Source organism: Pleurodeles waltl, chromosome 3_1 (genome assembly GCF_031143425.1).
Source record: "Pleurodeles waltl isolate 20211129_DDA chromosome 3_1, aPleWal1.hap1.20221129, whole genome shotgun sequence".
In the NCBI taxonomy this organism is placed as follows: Eukaryota; Metazoa; Chordata; class Amphibia; order Caudata; family Salamandridae; genus Pleurodeles; species Pleurodeles waltl.
This window is the reverse complement of record NC_090440.1, coordinates 612747127-612769977: the sequence shown is the minus strand read 5'-3', so window position 1 is coordinate 612769977 and position 22851 is coordinate 612747127. Positions and strand designations below refer to the sequence as shown.

General features: G+C 44.3%; 1 protein-coding gene across 1 annotated transcript in view; it reads left to right on the top strand.

Moving 5' to 3' along the window:
• The first annotated feature begins 1384 nt into the window (after positions 1–1384).
• Positions 1385–22851, top strand: part of LOC138284375 (interferon regulatory factor 3-like) — a 55872-nt gene continuing 34405 nt past the window's right edge. Inside the window, exons 1-6 of the mRNA XM_069223082.1 lie at positions 1385–1453; positions 5981–6088; positions 7875–8034; positions 9849–10113; positions 10660–10766; positions 12138–12186. Of these exons, the coding sequence (XP_069079183.1) occupies positions 6072–6088; positions 7875–8034; positions 9849–10113; positions 10660–10766; positions 12138–12186 (598 nt within the window). The 5' untranslated portion in view covers positions 1385–1453; positions 5981–6071. The remainder of the gene's footprint in view (positions 1454–5980; positions 6089–7874; positions 8035–9848; positions 10114–10659; positions 10767–12137; positions 12187–22851) is intronic.

Sequence of the window (22851 nt, the reverse complement as noted above, 5' to 3'; positions counted from 1 at the left end):
TTTTCGGAGTGGGTTACCTAGTCAATGGCATTCCCCTTTTTTCTCCAGCTTTTTTCTTTTCTCTTTTCCCTAGAGGTCTGAATCTATTCCTATTCATTCATTTTTTGTATCACGGCACAGATCACTGCAAAAAAGATCTCTGGCAAAGAGCCCCCTTGTGGGGCCCGTCAGACACTGCAGTGCCAGTCTGGCAAGGAGCAGGTTTTAGGATGAAGCATGACATCAACTGGATGTGTGAGGGCTCTTGCTTCTACATATAGAAGTGCCTAGTGGACTTGAGTTTGTCTTTTGGAACAGTGTACTCTATTTTTTCATAGTAATTAGTAGGGAGCCCTACACTGGACCATATAATCTCCCTGCCCCCCCCCCCCCCCCCATTTTCCGGATTACACTGCAAAGGGACTTGTCCGTTTCACACAGGAGTGTGATTCACTCTGGTTTTTGCTCCAAGCAAAACGGGCAACTCTAGGAGATAAGGGGATTTTCGGCTGGAAGACGGCAAATACAGAAGTCAGTAAATTATCAAAACAGATTAAATTGTTTTCAATATGTCTTCCGGTTTTTAACAATCACATCCACTAACCTTCCCCCAAATCCTAGACTGCTTGGGGGCTGGTGTTTCTGCTGAGCAATCATCCACGTAACAAAGGGAGAAAGAGAAAAAAAATGTTAGATGGTTCCCTCCCTTTAGGTCCGGAAGCCTTGATAAACTCTAGGCTTGAAACTGAATCGAAAGTTAAACCTGGCGTGTCACATGATTTCCGGGAAAGGAAATGCCGTAGAAGGGCCGAGGCGGCGCGCAAGCATTCTTTGACAGCTGACAATACAGCGCGGGCAGTTGATTGCAACTGTTGCTGAGATTTCAGTGTAAAATATTAAATAGGCAGCAAGCCCAAGTACTAGTAAAGCGAACACTTGTGAGATATAACGTTAACACCTGAAGGCTAGCTCCTCGTGAAGTGTCTTAGGTGTGCCCTGGATGAAGTCAACTGTGGACCCCAACAGGCGAATGTTGTGCTATTATTGTAACAAACCGCACAAACGACGGCCAAGTAGGAGACAGATAGTGAGAAGCATCAGTTTCGGGAAAGATTATTCGAGCGCTGTTTTCTCTCGTCCCATCTCTTCGTTCCCCCCTGTCATCCCTTCCGGTCGGCACTCTTTTTCCTTCGCCGCCACCCTAAATAAACGGTGAAAGGAGGGCCCTCCCCAGCGCTATCTCCAGGTGCCTGACGTGCTCCAGGTACCACTTCCCTTGTTTTGGACTGGCACGGCGCATAACCGCGCCCCCTTGGAGTGTGTTGGACTCGGATTGGTCAAGGCAAGTCAGTGACAACAGAAACATAAGGGGGCGGGAGCGTATAAAAGGAATGTTATTGCTACGATTTCTTTGATAACATTTTTCTCCCGCTCCTGTTCCGTTGGTTAGAAGCGCCGTTCTGCAGAGCACAAGGTAAAGAGATGAATGATTGAACGAGTTGCTTGTGGCAGTTGTAGCAGCTCCACTCAGAGGCTTTATAAAGTGCGGGTAAAGTTGACAGTTGCCCATGTCCGCGACTTGCCAAGCACCCCCTCCCCGAAAATGATTTGTCTCTTTATAGCACCTCTATTTCTCATCTTCCTCTCTGATTGCCTGCCTCTCCCTCACACTCCCAGTGTCGCCTTAATGATTTTGGAGCCCCAGTTAAGATGCCCGTTTCAGATAATTTAACATATAATGCAATATTGTTTGGTATCTTGCAGGTTTGAGTCAGCAGAAAATAGGTAACAAAAATAAAAGTTTTTCTGAACATGGGGCCCGAAAATCCTTCAGATGACACTGGCTGTGGTGTCATTTGTACTCGCGTATGGAGTGATTAATCAGCTCAGCATGTTTTTATATTTTACTTTATTGTACAATGCATTTTTCTTGCGCGATGCTTTGTTGTATAACAGGGGTGTTTATACGCCAGTGACGGGTTAAACATACCCCAGTGCTGTGACATGGAGTACCTCTAAGCAATATCGTACTGAATAGAACGGTATAGGTTTCAGATATATAGAATTAGCACTTGTCAGTGTATAATACTTGGGAGCCTGGGACTCTTCTATAAGATTGCCTGTTTCTAATTTCCGCATTGCAGTCATAGTTGATGGCTCTAGTCACCTGTAATAAGAAAATGACATAGCTGATCACTGCAATGTTGTGATGTCACAATGCTGCAGCCAAGGCGAAAGGCACGTCACAGAATATAGTTACAGTACCCCTTAGACACTGAAAACGAGAAATGGGATTTCATTATCCTGATCTGTTTTTCTAACATAAACAACGAGAAACAGAAATGTGATACATATCCTTGCATGTTTATTTTTGGGGCATGTTACATTTCAGGAAACACATAGGGGGTTATTCCAACTTTGGAGGAAGTGGTAATCCGTCCCAAAAGTGACGGTAAAGTGACGGATATACCACCAGCCGTATTACGAGTCCATTATATCCTATGGAACTCGTAATACGTCTGGTGGTAAATCCGTCACATTTGGGAATACCTCAAAAGTTGGAATACCCCCCATAGTCTCTCTGTCTCTTTTTACACATTCTGACCTATAGCATTTTAAAAACGTGATTTGACTGATTCTAATAACTTTTTGCAACAAATTATTAACCGCTTTTGGTGTATTTAGGTTTGCACTACATATTCTACTTTTATTTATGTCTGCAACCGTACTGTCGCTATTTCACAAAATAGCAAGACACTAGAACTTAAGCGGTTTGCGAGAAGAGTGATAGTGTGACCACATGTTTATAAGGAATCCCATAATCTCTGCTCTACATGAAGAGGAGATTACAAGTAAGCTTGGATTTCTATAGTTTTACAAAGGAACTCCACACTTGGCCTCTGTATGGTCACGGAACTCCTCAGTGACTTGCAATATCCTTGTAATGTACCGCAGGTGGTATTTTATTCCATCTCTGTAGTGTTCATTGATAAGTATCCAAACTCAATGAAGACACATGCCCAGAATACTAACAGTACATCACAAATGATAGTTAATAGGCATACCAGTCAATGATGCCAGCTGCACAGTGGACGAGACCACATGACTTATTAGAACACGGCCTTGCAAGTTTTTAGAGTACTTTTATAGTGGTGTCACTGTGGCCCACCATCAGGGGACAGCCGGAGATGGAAAAAACAACTCTACCCTCTTACACTGGAAATTGCTATGTTGTTCCTGTTTTCAGTTCACATTTTACTCACTATTGCATTCCCAATGAGTATTTGCTTTTCCAGGATGTTTCTGTAATTTCTTTATGTAACATATTACTCATGTACAGTGCATTCTGTGAAAAGTCCCCTCTCTGATTCTGGATGAGTTCAGGTTGTGAGTGGGTGTTTGAAACGGGCCACAATTGAGACTGTGGAGTTGAGGCCGAGCCAATGCGAATTTCTCACAGTGCCAATCAGCTGGAGATACATGGGTTCTGCATAAATGCTCATCCAATCCTTGGCCTCTCTGCAGAGAGCATACAGCACTGGTCGGGTGTGCCAATTGTGACTATGGGAAAGTGTGAAGGAGTACACACCTGTCGAAATATTGACAGAGCAAAAGATAAAGAAAATGCTTGCTTACAGGTAAGTGGGTGCGGTATGTGGGGAGGAAGTAAAGTGAAGGAGACGCAATGAAGTATATGCAGTAGAATGAAAAGATGCTGAAGAGAAAATAAATGAGGTGTGTAATATGCAGATGGAGTGTTTCAGAAAGATGCAGAGAAAAAAAGCGGAAAGGTCTAACTGAGAGACTGCAGAAAAGAGTGGTGTGAAAATGTATACAGAAGTCACTGAGACACTTTGAAGAACACCCCATCCATAGACCTTAGTAATGTTTGTCACAGCTGCTTAAAACGTTTATCTTTTTACTTTGTGTCTACATATCTATATGTAATTGTAGGTGGCCCCACCAGTTTTTCGGGTGTGACCCTTTGTGTGCCTCCTTAAAATCACTGAGGCGCCACTCTACTTGTGTCCTTGACACACGAGTGTTACATGTGCTTCACTGTGCTCCAGTACATTTCACTGGGCATTCGGTGCATGTGGCCTACTTCATGGATGGCAATAGGGATTTGATGGAACATGGAAGTGTTTCACTGTTCCTGACTCATTAGCAGGTCAGTGGAGCTGCTCGACATACCTTGGTGCTTGAGCAGATGTGCAGGTGCAGGCTCGCTGCTGACGTCTTCCATCATGGTGTGTTGTGCATCTCGCGTCCTCTCTTCTAAAGGAAACGAGCAAGCTCAGAGGACAGTAACTGAGGCTGTTGCAGCACGCGCTCTGAGCCTGGCACTGCACATCGTTTGTAGCTGTGAACTTTACACCTGTTAACTTCACGGCGCCATTCACGGAGTCAAAACAATAAACAGACTCCAGTTACCACAATAACAGCCGAGAAGAGAAAAGAGCGTTTGTGCTGCGTCAAGGCACAGCATCTATGCGTTGTGCAAAATACCTTGCACTAGAACTGCGCCTACATTACTTGATTAGGAGTTCAAAACGTATCACGTAGTTGTTCACATTTCTGTCTCATTAACCCGTGAGATATACTCTGCAGTAGTCCAGGGTTCCCCTGCATTGTTGGATGATTCGAGTTTCTTGAAACTTATTGGAGGTCAGGCCCCCATCTCTCAAGAGTTGCTGATTTATGCCTTTGTTTCAGTCTCAGACTTGTTGATCCTGATAAGGCAAAGGTTCATCTCAGTTCTTTATTTTATGATAGACTCATAGATTACAGCCATAGATTACAGGATACATCATCCCGTCAACTGTAATCAACCACCAGCTTCATCTAGACCCCAGACACCAACATCCTCCACCCTCCCCACTCTGCCCATGCATGCACAGCACATCACTACAAAACACAGTAAACCACTTATTAACAGTGGTATTCCCTAGATCAGGCCAGTCACTTTACAGCAAATTCATCTAGTATCTCAGTGCGAGGAGTTTTTGAGTCCCCCACACTATTAGGGACCCATCTTGGCTTGGGGTCTCTTCCTACCAGGTAAAAGGTGAATTCCTATAATCTCCAGAATTTTGGAGTAGAGAATAGCAAGTGGAGAGATACACGAGAAGGGCAATTTTTCATCTTTCTGCACAGTGATTAAAACAATTTTTTACAAAAATGTTATGTTGTGGAAGGGTGAAAAGTTGTCACATTTTACGGCCCATTATTTAATTTTTTACCTCTGCTAAGAGATCCTGCATCAACATTTTATGTATTCCTCCTTGACTATTAGTGTTGTGTTCGTCTGTGTTTTTTGTGAAGCAATTATGTGATCTATAGTGTTCTGATCCGATTTTTTAGATATGGGTACTTGTAGTTTTAGATGCCTGAAAGACATTGCATCCTCACTTCTTCAAATAATTAGCATGAAGAAGGGAGTGACATGACAGGCTTGCATCAGCTCTTTTAAGCCATTTGTTTGCATATACTTGTCTTAGTTTCCCCTTGCATGGGTTATATTTCCATTGAGGTCATGGCACTGCTTGGATGGTTACGTAGTCCAGTTTGGGTTCCCATTAAACTTTAGGGGTGGGGTATTAAGTGATGCAAACTTCCTCTTATGACACCTTTTCATAACTCTTCTTTGAGGGTACAGCTCAACTCTGTTAAGGCAGTTTGTTTTAACCCAGGATGTTGCTTCTTAATGGGTTAATAATTATATGGCTCCCAGGGGCAATACTAAAGTCACCCAATTATTACTAACCACGTCTGCTAACAAAAAGCCAGACCCTTTAGGATTGTCAATGCTTATTAGGTAGGGTTGTCACTTTGCATGCAGTTAAGGTAAATACGATAAAATAACTTAAGGCAGGAAGGAAAAACGGATCCCCTGCTTAAAAAGTGGACAATGCATTTATTGCTTCATTGGCTAAAAATGAAGATTTAGAAAGGATAAACTGTGCACTAGGAGTTAATATTGTGTGCTTGATTTCTGCAGATTCCTCATCAACGAAAGTGGTATTCCTTACCCTGAATCCCTCCCGCAGCCTACCATTGGATTCCAGTTGTAACCATAAGCTTCAAACAATATGGCTGCGTGTGACAGGTGAGTGCTCGCCAAGACACTGAATATTCCACTATGAGCTCAGCAGACCAAGAATAGTCATGTTTACCACTGTACCGATTATTGTGCCCAGTTTTCAAGCTCATTCACGTCTTATTTCCTCCACTTTATGCTTTCGCTGCCTAATATAGTCTAATATGCAAACACCATACCTTGATCAATACTGTTAGCTTTGCACATGGGTATCTGTTGATGTCATACAATAAAGGTGTCCTGCAGTCAGGCCACTGGTTTAGTGCATAGGGAAAATTGAGTTCTTATTCTCAGGTTAATAAAGTGGGGCACATGAAGGTGGAGTTCTAATTGTCAGACTATTCTTGTGGTACCCCGGGAAAGTAGCATTCTTATACTTGGGCCATGAATGTGGCACACGGGAAAGTATAGTTCTTATGCTAACACTGTTCATGTCAATAAAAACCTAGGGGCACCCCAAGGACCCATAGTAACCAAGGGACCATCAGAACAGCAGGAACAAGGTTCCTTTGGAGTAATTTTTACAATCGTTTAAATATTCAGGAGCACATGAATTGTAAAAAAAAAAAGATCATATAAAAGGCACATCCCAAACAGAGACTTTAGCTCTATTTTAATCGTATATAGTTAAGTTTGTTCCATCATATCGGATTCATGAGTAGTAGAAGTGTTATAAACGTGAATAAGTGACTGTGCAGTGCTCCAATGATATTTACGGGAAAACAAGTGAAGCAAAGAGAGAAGCTCACGGAAAGATGATTTCAGTGGCTGCTATATTTTCGGAGGAGTAGGTTGGTAAATACTGTTCGTTCTGCTATTAGGATATCACCCTGCGACATAACCTATCTTCAGACTGAGAAACGTGTCAAGGATTTGATACAAATTAATTTTTTTAAGGAGTTGTCATGACAAAGATTGTAAAAGGTCAGCAAACCGTATGTTAATACAAGCAAGCAAAGTGTTGATTAGGTTAGAAGGATGAACCATTTAATATCAATCTATGGTTACAAGGCATGAGAAAGCTTATATTGGTAGGCTAAAGTGGGGCAGGCAGTCACGCCACAAGTGCCCAAAGGCAAAAAGATACTTCGGAGGGCTGCCTTGAAAAAGGCTCAGTTCTGTTTAAATCCCTCTGAGAGCTGACCTGGATTGCAGTGTGATAATCCCTGTCCAGCCAGTTGAAAGAGGGTTCAGAATAAACGTTGCAGAAGCGCAATTGTAGGTGATCTTGGGCGAAAATGTGCCCTGTGGTAGATCGGCACATTGAACTGGAAGGTGGAATTTTTTAGCTCACGCTTGAAAGGTGCAATTCTTACGCTCGGGGTGTTAGTGTGGTAAATGGTAAAATGGAGATCTTATGGTATGCTAGAGTGGATGGCCTGTGGGTGACTTGCTTGTTATTTTGATAGATGTCTGTGGAGGGGATTGCTTTTTCAAGTCACTAATTAATGCTGTTTTGTACTGCTAATTTTCATCTTCTCCAGTAATGAAGAGGAATGGGGAGTTGGAAGAACATTTTCCTTCCAATTAATGCATGCTGATAGCTTTTTTTTTTAGCCCTTTTGTATACTACTGACCAATGTGCTTTTGAAATCAGATGGTGTGTTGCATCAGGAATCCATTTTCTCTTCTCTTTTGGGTCCAGTAAAAACTGTAAAGCAAAAAAAAGGACCGCAGTTCCATCACAGATCGTTCCTGGTTGTTTCTGCCACCATGGTTTATGGACCAAATGGAGAAAATCTATGATTATATGTTTACTATTGATAGAATCATTTTGGGGATTTTTTTTCAATAGAGCTCACCCCAAGGAACTCTTTGGCCCTTGGCTGATTAGGCAGATCAACAACAACAGCTATGGACTGTCCTGGCAGAACCCAGAGAAGACCATCTTCTGCATCCCTTGGAAGCATCTCGCCAGGAAGGATATTACGGGTCAGGACTATGAGCTTTTCAAGGTACTTCAAGATTCACGATTTATCCAGGCAGGATTTTTAGGCCGAATCAAGGGATACAGCTGAATCCCACTGTTCAGTATGAATTATGCTAGATAGGAACATTATTATCATGTATTTTATGGAAATTGAACAATTCAAATTCCAGTTTCTCCAATTTAAAAAAAAAAAAGATTAATTCGGAAGTTTTAAAGGTTTTAGTACAAACCAGAACAGAGTAGCGAGATGTGCCTCCCACTTCTCAATCACCAGTTTCACTCATAATTATTTTCAAAAGGACAACAGAGTGGTTTCTTCACCTCTTTCAAAATATTTCCTTCTTTCTCCTCTTTAAGGGAAATGGCTGAATTTATTAAAAGGGAGGAAGATGGCGAAGATCTCCCACATAAAAAGGCACTCAATAGCAGCACAAGTCACGTTATTTTTCTCATATGTTACATTAGGTGATGGAGATTTGGTGAATGGTACAATGCACTAATGCGCATATCGTCAGCATAGCAGAGTTCTGAGGCAACTGTGCTAGGCCACTATTCTGATTTTACATAACCTAGCAGTCCGCAGCAACCTCCAAATTCATGTCTGGCTTTGAAAGCATCTTAAGAGTGGGAACTATTCATACCCCTTGCTCTCCTAAATACACCACTAGTAATAGGGTCTGTTTTATATCACAATTCTTGGGTTTGGGATTGCAGTTTGAGTAGGGAAGCAAAAAATGAAAATCACCTCATGAACCATTTGAAGAAAATTAGCTCTGCTTCCCAGTGTTTAAATCTATTTGACTTCACGCTTCAGCATGCACTAGAGTTAAGTTTACAGGTCTGTGAGAAATAAATAACATTTCAATTGACTAGTCAAATTGAGTCATTCAGAGCACACTAACCAAAAACGTAAAGGTGCCAACACGGGCTGCGTGCCTGTAGAATTGACTTTCCTTTCAACCGGCACAAGCTTTCTGAATAGATTTTCACTGTTTCTAAAACACTCTACATCGACTGTTTGATAAGATGATACTACATCACGGCCACACAGGGCTTTGAATGAAATTGTTTGGTTTTTGTGTTTAACAATCCCCTTATTTAGTGGAGCCTTGCATCTACTAAAAACACAACACAACTGATTCACAAATCCATTCTGAAACAAATTAAGAACCAAAAAAGGAAGATGCGCATATGATTAATGAGTACAGTTGGTTTTGACTACTCCGTTCTCAAATTCCTCTACATTTGTTTTGTAGCGAAAGCTTTCAGTTCCTCTGGTGTGGTATATATTTATTTTTTGCCATGTTTGTCCTAAAGTGTCATCTGTATTGAACTCCGGTTACAGATAAATATGTTCATGAAAGTGCAAGGGTTTACACATTTAATCCAGGCATTACCCCTGTGACCTTTTGAAAGAGACCTTCTGTCATCAATATTACAGATTCTGCTTACCCCTAGTTTCCATCCAGGGCACTTGCAGTGTTTCAATATTATACGTGATGGTGAGGCACCTGGCAAACAGCGTGGTTGCCTAAGACAATACTTGCTCATCAGCTATGGAGGGGAAGGTTTGGATGGCACACAGATCAGCATCGAACCGGAACACATTCAAAACCTAGAAAATGCATCACTGCTTAAAGTACAGTGTTTAATATGTAAAGCAGGGTCTGTTCTAATGGTGCTCAAAGAGTAATGTTTATTATTTCCAAAATAAATTGCCATTCACTACATTACATGAGAATGTTCTAGACATTCCCAAGTTAGCCTCAGCTTGAAAGATGGAATTAGCTATGAGATGCATATTGAAGTTTTGCAAATTCAATCGTATTCTCTTGATAGGCTTGGGCAATACATGGCGGCAAATACAGTGAGCGGCCTGAAGACCGTTCCACCTGGAAAACCAACTTTCGCTGTGCCTTGAACAGTGTCAGTGTGAAGGAAAAGAAAATATCCTGTAAGACCCAGGATGGCGCTACTATGAAGGACAAGAAATTGTTCACCGAGGTTGAAGACCGATCTAGCGATCCCCATAATCCACATAAGGTGTACAGACTTATCCACGCCCCGGATGGTTCCAACTATGCATCGGCTACTTCTTCTGCAAGTAAGCACAGTTATTTCTTCCAAGGGGTGATGGGCTGGGTCCCGTATCCCGAGGTAGTAACATTTTTGTGTTTTTTCAAAGCCTAAAACTCACAATGTTTCTCCAAATAGTGTTGGGAGTTACACCTACTTGTTTAAATCGTGAGGCTACACGATCTTTGCAAAAAAACAGTTCTGTTTAAACAATTGCAGTATTTTTAGTGTGAATGAACTGATTCGCTTGGTTGTCCAGGTGCACTTTGTTACAAACAGTGGTACTATTACTCAGGATACAGTACAAGTTCATTTAGGTACTTAACCATTTCCACGCAACCTAAAACCATCCATATAATGAGCTATTACCGCTAGCAGTAACCTTCCTGAAGCTCTCTGCTTTGCCTTTGTAGGTTTTGATCTGATATTGTTCCTCATCCTCGTTCAAATCCCATCTCCCTCTCCCACCCATTCTACCACTGACTCACCTCATTCTCCGATGCACGTCTTTTCCACTACTTTCTCGACTTGAACTATGTTTCTTGTTTTTTTATTTTTGTGGGTTTTTTTTCAGATCACAGTGGCCTCCCTGACTGTGAGGAAGAGGAGGAAACCCTGCGCATCAGCCCAGACTTTTTGGAGATCCCAAACTTTAAAACGCCTCGTCCTCAACCTGATGAGGTACTGGGAAAGCAGGTTACTTGGGTTTCTTGTGCCTTACAAGATAATGGGAACTAGAAAAGATTTTTTTGTATTTTTATTTTTTATTTTTTACACGTAACATTGAGATGGATACAAATGTTCCCAAGGAAGATGGAAAGTGGGAGATTATTAAATATAGGGACAAGGAAAAGCTGCTGTACAGCAGTTATACAATTTCCAACACCAAACCATGTCGCCATGGGCACTTCCGCTGCCTACGCATCCCAGAAATTGTTTCTAAATTCAAACTGAGACTTTTTTTACTTTGCATTTTTGTAATTGTGATGGGACAGTTGGTAAACAAAGAGGATAACTAAGGTACCATAAAAACAAGGACTCCTGAATCCAAAAGATGTACCCGGGTCTGTCTTTAAAAGTGGGCCTTCTGTCTCTGACCCTAAATAGTCCTAGTGATGTGGAAACATCTGAAACTGCCCTCCACTCCTCCGAATGTCTGTGGAGCCACCGCCCAAAACAGAAGCAGAAAATGTTAAATGTGGAATCCCATATTAAACCATCCTAGCCATGCTCGACTTTCCTAGTCATGCTAAAGATTTTAATTCGAGTATTTAAAAAATGGCTACTTAATCTTCTTTAACTGGTAATGTTCTCATAGGAGCCAGCATTGAAAATCTCACTTTTACTCTTTCCTCCTTATTTTTCCTTTCTCATACTCAAGCAGCACTATTGGTTATGAGAAGCCAGAGCCAATCATTACTCCAATGCAAATCAGGAAACCGTCCAGCACAAAAAACGGCACTGCTGTAATGTGCTTGGAGTGTCAGATTTGTCTCTGCAGTGAACACTTCATCCTATTTCTTTGTCATTACTAGGAGGCAAAAGAAGTTGGGCTGCATTTTGAAACCTTTCGTTCACCTCTATTGACTGAGCACTTTAAAATGGTCAGATCATGGGCCTGCTGTATGCAAAACATTTTTATTCATTCCTGTTCATTTTAAACCAGGCCTCTCAAAGGCAACTAAAATGCAGCTTGTTGGATGTTCTTTAAGGTTTAGTTCCTTCACTTGACCAGCAGCAGGGCTGGCCATTGACAGGGAGTGGAGTCTGAGCAGTGACTGGGGAGCTGGGGAGGGCATATCCGTGACAGGGCCTGGTCTGCAGATATGTGAAGCTAAGTTTTAGATATTCTGAATGTCCCTATCTGCCACAACTTGCATACTACGTATGCATTGAAATGACAGTGTTGGGATAAATGTCTTCAAACCGACTGTTCCAAAGACTCGTATCCCTCAAGAAATCCCTTTTCAAATGGCTGTTATGCATGTTCTCCTAACTGTTCTGACAACATAGTGCCCCTCTGACTGTTTCTTGTTTCCATGTTCCAAACAGGCACCTATAGAAGATATCTTGGAGTTCCTGTCTCTGGACCCCAATGCAGGTAACACTTGTATGTTAAGGCAGAACACATCAAGTTGATAAGCAGAATTGAACACATGGTCAAAATTCTGTCATGGTAAATTGCACTCCCATAACATGTTTCATCCCTGTTGTAGAGTGTGCCCACCTAAAGCCGTAATCAAGTGAGCTTGGTGAAGTTCACAGATATAGTAATTTATTAATTAAAATTATTTTGTGGTGCAGTTTGACTGATCACTGTAGTTTGCGGCTGATGATATTTGACAGTGTTGAGGCCAAATATTGCATTTTACAAAGGCTATATAACACTACTTTTGAGGTGTGCTAGACATGCCTTTCCTTCCTCTGGTGTGTATGCAGTGCAGGCATTTAAGTAACTGTGGTTATGCCATGTCCTTGATGTTTGTTTTTTCAGAATTTATAGGTTTTTTTTTTCTTCATTTTTCCATCAAGCACATTCCAAGTAGTTTCATGATCATATGTTATATCTGAAATTCTACAAGAAAGAGATCAGATTGAAGAAAAGTAGCACCAATTATACATGTTCATGGGGCGGTAATGGTAGTACTTTAAACTCTTTTCAATATACATGATAAAATGCCGTTGCACAAATAACTTGATAACAAGATAGTAAGTGCCCTCTGTTACAAAGGAACCAAAATCAGCAGTACCTTTCCCAAAGACAGCATGACCTTTTATGTATCTCCTTTTATTTACTTCAGAAAAGCAGCCATTGTGGTGAAAACACAAATATGTCACTGATGGATCACTGTTACACTGGTACAGACTGACTATCACCAAGACTGCTTATAAAGTATCACTGATAAGACTATTATTAGACAAGGATAGCCAAAATGTCACCAAAACAGTCCACACATATGTCACTGATGCGCAGCCATTAGGAAGAGTTAGCCAACTTCTCCCAAACAATGCCACATGTTTTAGGAGATGGAGGGTTGTTGTTCGGCTGCCTTCTTCTACATGCAGAGAATCATTAGCAATGCTGCTGCCCTGAGTTTGGGCTCGCAGCTTTCCTAAAGCTCCCTTGAATGTTGGCCGAGTAGCCTCCATATGAAAATTTCATGTGAGTGCCTCCAGTCTCCTACATATTGACATTACACAGAAGTGCTAACTAATGTTGTATTACTTGGGAAAAGCCATGTATTGAACAATAGCAATAGTGGTTTTCTTTCTCTTTATCTTTCTTTCTCTGTATTTTTTTCTCTTCCAGCTTTCTGTCAATTCAATTTATAGGTATTGCCCCTGGTTGTCCTTGGCACTTCCCTTTGCTACCCCTGATATTAGTACCAGGAAAGCATTTGGCAAGAACAAAGTGAACTGAGGTCTAAAAGTCATCCTTACTTTCTGTAAGCTTCTTCACTTCTGCCATCTCCTTGTTATTCAGCCAGGAATATAAGGCTGTTAAGGGACTGTAAGTAAGACTGAGGTTTATTCTGTGATGTCATCAGAGCTAAGCATACTAAAAGAAAAGTGTTGGTTGGATTGCTTGAAGTATTCTGATAGAGACTTCAAACCACAGATTCCTCACCTTTTGAATATCCCCCCTAAGCTTCAGGCTGAATCTTGAAACCCTTCAGCAGTGCCCCTATGCACCGGCATGTGGCACCAGCGGTTACGCATCAGTAACGTTCTGTGTCAGGTAACGTGCACAGGCCTGTATAGGCACCACTTGTGCGTGCTGACATCCGTTCCTTTCTTCCCACACCAACATATGGAATCTGGAGCTACACCTCGTCTCTTTGAGACTACTTTTTCCCCCCAAAAAAATTCTACAGTGTGCAAGGGAAAATGTCACGGTTCAAACCATGTGGGAAATTTCGCAAACATATGTGACTGACCCTCATGTGGTTTAACTGTGGGGCCTGGGGTTAGGCCCTGACTCTAAGGACTTCAGTGACTGTGCCTTGATGCACCTCAAGGCCATTTGAGATTGGGAAGGTGAGCTGTTTGGAGCCAAACACTGCAAGACTCCATGATAAGCCCTGGTTCAACTCCAGAGGGCTGTCCCGCAAAAGATCGATGTTGCGGTCCAAATCTTCCGGCATATCAAAGAAAACAAACACAAGAAGTCTGTTGGACCTGGCCCTCTGCAGGGCCACTACCAAACATTTTGTCTTCACCCCTCCTTAGTTCTGAATCTGTTTTTGTTGGCTTTTAGGAATCTGTGCACTTCACCACTGCTGATCAGTGCTAAAGCACTTGTGCTATCCCTTTGAACATGGTAAGATTGGCTTACACCCAAGTGACACATTCAGTGTATTTATAAGTCCATAGTAAAGTGATACTATAGGTACCCAGGGCCTGTATATTAAATGCTAATAGTGGGCCTGTTGCACTTATTGTGCCACCCACTTAAAGTTGCATTTTTAAAGATGTCTCATGTCTGCCATTGCAGCGTGTGTATAGTTTTAAACTGACAAGTTCACTTGGTAAAATAAATCGTTTGCCAGGCTTACAACCACCTTTTTAATGCATATGTCTCCCGTAGGATAGGCCATAAACAGCCCATAGTGCAGGGTGCAATGTATTTTAAAAGTTGGACAAGTACTTAAGTTTTATGTGTCCTGATAGTGACTATATCACAGATACATTGTTTTTACTACTGTGAGGCCTACCTCTCTCAGAGTATAACATTAGGTTACCTTATTACATTTAATAAGTCATAACCTTTGTTTGGGAGCATTTATAAATGTCATGCCTAGATAATAATAATTTACAATCTTCTTTAATGGTAGTCGGGTTTTAAATCACAATTCTGAAAATGCCACTTTTGTTAAGTTGGCATTATCTTGTCCTAACCATTTGCCTACACCCTGTTTCCTGGTTAACATGATTAGGTGTAGTTGGCATTTGTGTATTCCTCACAGACAGCCAAACAATAGTGGAGCTGCGTGTTCTCAGGATAGGCCATCTTGACTTGATGAGAAGAGCAGAGCCCTCACATGTCACACTTGCACTTCAAAGACACTGCCTCCGCTGACATACAAAGAACTTCACACTAGCCAGTCGTGACTACAAACTGGGACCAGGGCATTTCAGACACCTCTTTGGGTGGAAAACTCCAGAAGATTCACCCACTTCAAAGCAGGCATTAGGTATACAATTGGGACCCTTAGACCCACTCTTCAGTACGCGTCTGGACGTGTGGACACTACAGAAGGACTGCCCTGGTGTCAGAGGCCTGTCCTGCTGTTTGAGAAGGAAGACTGGACATGCTTCCTTCATCCCAGGCTACCGGAGTGACTTCAAGGGTTAGTTAGCTGGCTTCCTGTTCTGAACTACAGGGACACATGCTCCAGAGGCCTCTCTGCAACTGCACAGCTGACCTTCTGAACTGGACCTGCCAGAGCCCTGCTTGCCTCCTTTTGGAATTAGTTTGATTCCCCCATGAGGCGCCTCCCAGGTCCTGGAACCTTGGTTCAGCAGTAGTTGAGCTCCTCCTGGAAGAATAGGAGGAATCCTAAAGTTTGGGGCTCGACAGAGAACAGGTCCATACACATCAAGCTCTTGCCACCCGCGCTGATGACTAACAACCATTTAGAGACCTGTTCTAAGCCCTGTACAGGTACCCCTGTCAATCAGCATGTTGCCAGGCACCATTTCCCTGCTCCGGATGACCTAGACTTTCTTCTCCACTACCCTACACCAGAGAGCCTTTGGGTATAGGCTTCAACCAGGAAGTTTCATCCAAATTCGTTGCAGGCTACTCCCCTTGACAGGGTTTCAAACAGGATAGAGACCTTTGGTAAAATGGTCTTCTCAACTACCAGGATTGCCTTTTGCTCTGTGAATACCAGCTGCCTTCTAGGTCGCTCCTTGCACATTCTGTGGGACTTGGTAGCCCACGTATTGCCTATGGTTCTGGAAGAATCTTGTGCTATCCTCTGACTATGCCGGATGGATGGTTGTGATGCTGGCAAGTTTGCTATCTGCTGTGAGCTAGACAACACTGACTCTCTTGGAGCCATAGGCACCAATGTGGCCCTTCGCAGGATTGCGTGGATGCAGTCTACCGACTTTTCAGGGGATGTTCAGGCCAGTCTTGTGGACTTGTCATTCAACATTTCCAGTCCCTGGGGACAAAACAGATTGGGATGTGGAGCACTATAAAGACAGCAGGGCCATGGCTCACTCCCCCTGGCCTTCCTGCACCTCCATACCAGCTGCATCAGCAATTGTGTCCTCTTTGTGGCCATGATAGAGGTTTTCAGTATCGCCTAAAGGTCCAGCCAATGTAACAACCCCCACCCCAATTTTTTTGTGACTGCTGTACCAATCACTCATAGACAACAAGGGCAGAGTGTGGCCCAGTCTTCCACCCTGCCAGCTGCTGCAACCCCTATGCCTGTTGTAGGTGCCCTTGATGGCACAAAGCCAATCTGTCCAAGGTGGCATCTGATGTTTTCTGCGGGGTGGCAATCTTAATTTCAGACAAGTGAGTCCTGCAATTGTTCAGCGGGGTGGTGCATTACCATTTCTCAAAACTCTGCTGCCCCTTCTGTCATCCTCAGACTGGCTGACAGAGGATAGTTTGTCCCTGTTGCAGCACAAAGGCTTTTGGCCAAATGAGCCAAGAGAGGGTACTAAATCTGGAAGTGGGATGTGGTTATTATCCCCTCTACTTCATAATATCGAAAAAGGGCGTAGGTCTCATCCCCACTTATATCTCCGCTCTCTCAATGCCGTCCTGCAGAATGATACATTTAAGGTGCTCAACCTAGCCCAGGTTTTGGCTGTCCTCCAATCTGGAGCATTGGACCTGTAGAACACTTACCTCTACATCCCCGTCCTGCAGGCCTACAGGTGCTAACTGGTTCATGATGGGATAGGAGAATTTGCAGTTTGCTGTACTGTCTTTTGGCCTCACCACCGCCCCTCAGGTGTTCACAAAATTGAAGGTAGTGGTTGCAGCATACCTTCGGAGGTCAGGGTTCCCAGTCTTCCCCAAACTCAACGACTCACTGTTGAAGGCAGGGCCTCTCCAAGCAGTTGTCACCTACTTCCAGACTATGGTCAATCTCTTAACATTTGTTAGGGTTCACAATCAACGTGCCAAAGTCACACCTCACTCCTTCGCAGATGTACCCCTTTGTTGGAGCCATCCTGGAGATGGTGCAATTTCAAACCCATATCCCAGAGCAGAGAGTCCAGGACATTTGAGCTATGAGACTGATGCTTAAATCTGCATCTAGGACCTCCGTCAGGGTGACTCAGAGTGCTGGGACAGATGGCCTCCTGCATCCTGCTGTTCAAGCATGCCAGACAACATATGTGGGCTCTGCAGTGAGATCTGAAGTGCCAGTAAGTACAGTACCAGGGGGATCTTGCCTATCTGGTCCAGATTTTAGAGGAGACTGTGAAAGATCTGCAGTGGTGGCTGCAGGACAGAGTGAAACCCCTCATTCTACCCACCTAAAGCTCACAGTGGTAACTGATTCATTGTTTCTGATCTGGGGAAGCCACTTGGAAGAGGTGGTTATCAAAGACGCCTGGCCTCTGATGGAGGCCGGACTCCATATCAACTTTCTGGATCTGTGACCCATCCTCTTGGAGTTGAAAGCCTTCTTACCATCCACCAAAGAGAAGCTGGTGCAGTTGCTCATGGACAACACCACCACCATGTGGTACCGCAACGAGAAGGGGGTGTTGGGGGTCATGGACCCTCTGCCGGGAGGCTTTGCATCTTTGGGCGTGGCTAGACCATCAAGGAATTTTTCTAGTAACTCACCTCCTGCCATATTCCTTGAATACCAGAGCGGACGACCTGAGCTGGTGATGCCTTGTGGATTATGAATAGCGGTTACATCCGAAGGTCGCTCAGGGTCTTTTCAGCGCGTGTTATCATTGCTTTTGTGCAGTGGAGTTTCTACAGCATCTCTCAGTCGGAGCCATGTTCTGCTCTGGAACTGGGGACTCCTGTATGCCTCTACACCAATACCTCTCCTTCCCTGAGTTCTGAAGAACCGGACGGACCGGGCCCAATTCATCTTAGTGGCCCCAGACTGGGCTTGGAGAGTATGGTATCCCAAAATCATGGGTGTGAGCATCTGTCTGATCCAATCACACTGCCCTTTTGAGAAGATCTCCTGTTGAAACAGTAGGGCAGTGTTCTGCATCCAAACCTGCACAACCAATATTTCCATACTTGGAGATTGTACGGTGACAGTGAGCTTTCAACTTTCTTCCCAAAGTTGATGTCATCTTGGCAGCCAGCTGTCCCTCATCTAAACGACAGGCATATACAGATTTGCTTAAGTGTATGTCTTGTTGTGCTTCTAAACAGATTGACCAAATCCATGACAAAATGAGGTTTTGTTGTTTGCGTCCCTACTAGCCTATTGTTGGAAAATGGGCTATTGATAAGGGAAGGTAAGTACCTACACTTAGCACTAGGCCATCAACCTCCACTTAGGTCCAGTTAGGTATCAATAAATTAAACCCAGCTCAACCCTTGGTAGCTTGGCAACGAGCGACAAGGCATAACTTAGGAAACTAGTGTGTAAAGCATTTAAAAATCACAAAACACAAAACACGATCAAAATCCAACACCAATTTATAAAAATAGATTATATATATTTTTTCTTTAAAATGACCCAAACAAATAAAATCGGATAAGGGGAACCAGAGATATGAATTTTTAAATAATTAATGTGTTCTAGCGCATAGAAGCAACTAGCGCTCAAAGGGTTAAAAAAGATCACACTGGAAAGGGACAAAGTCCAGAGTTCAGGCCACCCACGAGGTAACACTGTCACACTTACTTTCAGAAGTGTTTCTTGATTCAGGAAAGTGGTCCACAGCACCAGCCAAGGGTTCAGAGGTTCTGTCTTGCCTTTTGGGGTTTTGGACTACAACTCCCACAATGCACCTCTTCAACTTATGGAGTTGCTCCAAACGTCTCCAAACTTCAGGATCTTCTTCCAGAGGTCCTTGTTTGGGTCCTTGAAGTGTCCACAACTTGATCCAAGGTTCCAGAAGCTCTGAGTTGCTCCTTGGGAGTTAAGACTACAATTCCCAGAATGCACCTTGTCAGAATCCTCAAATGGCCATTGGATGCTGGTCAGCTGGGCTCTGCTTGCAGGACTTGATGCAGGGGACTCTTTGCAGCTCCTTTGTACCTGTAGCAAACAGAGTCCCTTCTTGAAGCAGTAGAAGACGGGTAAAGTCCTTTTAGTGGTGAAGCACAAGTGTGCAGCTGGCGCAGTCCTTCAGAGTGCAGTGTCCAGGTGCAGGTCAGGGGTCCAGCAGGGCAATCCTTCGTCTGACGTTCTTCCTTGTTGGGATCTAGTAGGGAACTGAGGTGTGGGTGCAGGTCTACCAGTTTTATCCTTACTCCTGGATGAAAAACAGGGATTCTGTTTCTCCAATCTGGTGCAGGGTCCTTCCTCCTGTGATAACCACTTCCTGGGAAGTATGGCAAATATCAATCTCAGTGAGCAACATTCCTCAAAAATCCATCATGGCTATAAATTATTTTTCGAGGTTACATTTGGCTGAGCCCACCCACTGGTGTGGCTAAAAATCATAAACACACCCCTCTCCTGCCCTCTCCAAATCTAATCAAGGGGGCACCTAATTGTCTGGTTTTGCAGGATGTGAGGGACGTGCTGGGTTGCTCCAAATGTCCTTCCCTGCCTTTGAAGACCAGTTTGGCAGCCCTCCCCGTCCTGCTTTTCCATCTGCTGAAGGAAGTACTTCTCCCCCAGGCACATTCCATTGTGCTGAGGCCAGGCTACTTCACACCTCATCAAGACAGGCTGGCCAATCTGAGCAGAGCTCTACAGGGCCCAAGGTGGCAACTTTGTAGGTAGAGTTTAAAACTCTTTACCTGCACAAGTTAAATTAAATCCAACAATTGTAAGTTGTGAGATTTATAAAAAAAATTAGTTTGATACCAGACTTATGGTATCTGACACCTAAGGGGACTTCATAAATTAAAATAGTTTCCCCATTCTAGCCTATGGAGGCTATTCACTACAATGAGTGAAACACAAATTTGGCAATTTTACCTCATCAGGGCTTATAAAACTATTTTCTAGGGCCCCTGCTTATAGTTACATGGCACCCAACCCCACTTATGCTGGGGGTCCCTAAACCTACATGCCCTATCATATACTAGGGACTTATAGGTAGGTAGGTTGACTTAGCCAATTATAATTAGCCTAATTTGCATACTCGTTTTATATAGAGCATAGGCCCTGGGACTGGTTAGCAGTACCCAGGGCACCATCAGAGTCAGGAAAACACCAGCAAAAAGTACAAAACGGGGGCAAAAAGGTTAGGGGGCCTCTGCAATCAGCCCTGTTTTCTCACACAAGCCCCCCCCCCCTCCCACCACCCAGCCCACACGCCCAGGAGACTCAGCCCAATCCTGGGAGAGTCTTCCTGGCTTGTCAGGCGAGGAAGACCGTGAAGAAAACTGGCTGTGCCTCCTCCTTTCATGGTCACTCCCTCTAGGTAGTGTACCCATCCCCACAGTGAAAGGACCTATCTTAAATTGAAACGTCCCTCGGGGGGGTCTTTCTCCTCTCTCTCTGCCAACTTGGGTAGTGAGGTGCCCACCTCCCCTATCCCTAACTTTGCTAGAACAACACCTAGCTTACCCACATAGGTCACCCAACACTTGAGCAACCCCTCCATGACCAACAAGGTCAAGGGGCCCAACTTGCTTTTGGCCCTGGGTCTGCCTCCCAGGCCAAGTGCAGTGCTGCCACGAAGGCCAGCACAGAGCAGAGGCTACTGACAGCTGTCAGTACCCAGAACCACACCCTAAGCTCTCCACTGACAGGTGGCTGAGCTGCTTTAGGGGCAACTTTGGGGTCCTGGCACCCCTCTTGCTGTCTAGAGTGGGGGGTTACCACATCCTGTGGCACACGCTCCTTCCACTCTTCCTTCTGTCAGTGGAGGGGCAACACCCTGCATCTGGACAGCTGCCTGACTACTCAGGACTTCCTTGGGGTCAGGTGAGGTCTCATCAGTGCCAACTCTGGGCTCCCCCCGCCCACAGGGGTAGAAGGCCTTTGGCTCCCTGGAACTGTCTAAGAGTGCCCTACCCTTCCTCTTCTTTCCTTCTCTAGCTGTAGGGACTGGCTTCCCAGAACTTTGGGTTGGAGGGGGGGTGCCCTGGGCAACCACCCCATCTGGAACCAGACTCACCTCTGGGAGGTCATTTCCCAGGATATAATCTAGGGGGAGATCAGCACTGACTACCACCCTAAACCAGTCAAGGATGCCCTCCCTCTCTAGGGCCACTATGGCTACAGGTTTGGAGGTGACCTCCCCTGTGGCTATCTGGACTTTCCTGGTCTCTCCTGGGACATACACGTCTGGGGTCACCAACCAATCACTCACTATGGTGTGACTGGCACAGGTGTCCCTCAGGCCAGTGGAAGGGGCCTCATTCACCTGAATGGAGTGAAAGTGCCTACTCCCACCCTCAGGGATCACCAGCTTACCATCTGGTCCTGTCTCCCTGTCCAATGCTTCGGGGTACTCATCTGAGAAGTCCTCCTCGATGGCTAGACTGGACAGCCCAGTGCTAGCCACGGTCCTTGTACAGGCTGCATCTCCCCTGAAGTGACCTGTCTGCTGACAGTCAAAGCAAGCCTTACTATCCAAGAGCCTTTTTTTTCAACCCTGGGTCTCCCTGCCTCTGCTTGTCAGAGTGGGAGTGGGATTTACTACCCTCCTTCGTAGGGTTCTGGGACATAGAGGGAGTCTCTGTGGTGGGCTTACCACCTCCCTCCTTAGGCTTTTGGGGACCTGAACCCCCTTCTTGGAGTCTTTCCCCTTGGGACTTGACAACCACCCTGGTTCTCAACCACTCATCAGCTGCCCTCCCCCCCCCCCAGCTGTCTGGGGTTGTTCAGCCTAGAGTCCACTAGATGCTGGCGTAACCTTTCTTATATACAATTGCTTCTCTATAGCCAACTTCTCTGCCTCCAAAGCTTTGAGGACTACCTGGGCCTCAAGTTCCCTTTTCCTGAGGTCCGGTTCTGCTTCCTCTTGGTCTGATACCATAGACCCACCCCTCCCACTAGCTCTGGATGGGGCCCTAGCACTGAGATTACAGTGAGGCAATCAGCCTCCTCCTCCTGGAGGTTGGAGAGGACATCTTCACTCTCCCTTCCTACCTCTGAAGCTTTCTCTGACTTTCTGCACTACCCAGGCTTTAAGGGACTTGACCATCACAGCCTTCCTAAGGTTGTTAGCAGCAGGCAATCCCATCTTTCCGCACAACACCCTAAGCTCAGCTGCAGTAAGTGTGGGTAGGCTAGACAGATCAAGCTCCATGGACTCCCTTAAGTTTTTGTGTCACTTAAAAAAACTTTGGCACCAATTGATCAGAACAATTTAGAAAAATCAAAAATGAAGTAATTACCAAAAATTGTCAACATTTAAAAATAATTTTTTTTGCTCTAGGTCAGTTTAGAGGATTTCAAACTTATTTCACTTAAAACTGTAGTGTGACTTTAAACACAAGTACTGGATCCCACCACTGACACCAAAAATGTTGGAAAATGGTATCCCTAGCCTTGTATTGGGCACCGATATAGGCCACCTGGTGGCTCTTGCAGCCTTTTTACAGTTGCTAGATCAGCCTTTTCTGTTCAAGTCACCAGTTGTGATTCCTTAAGGGGTTGTAATATACGTTCCTCTCTCTTCT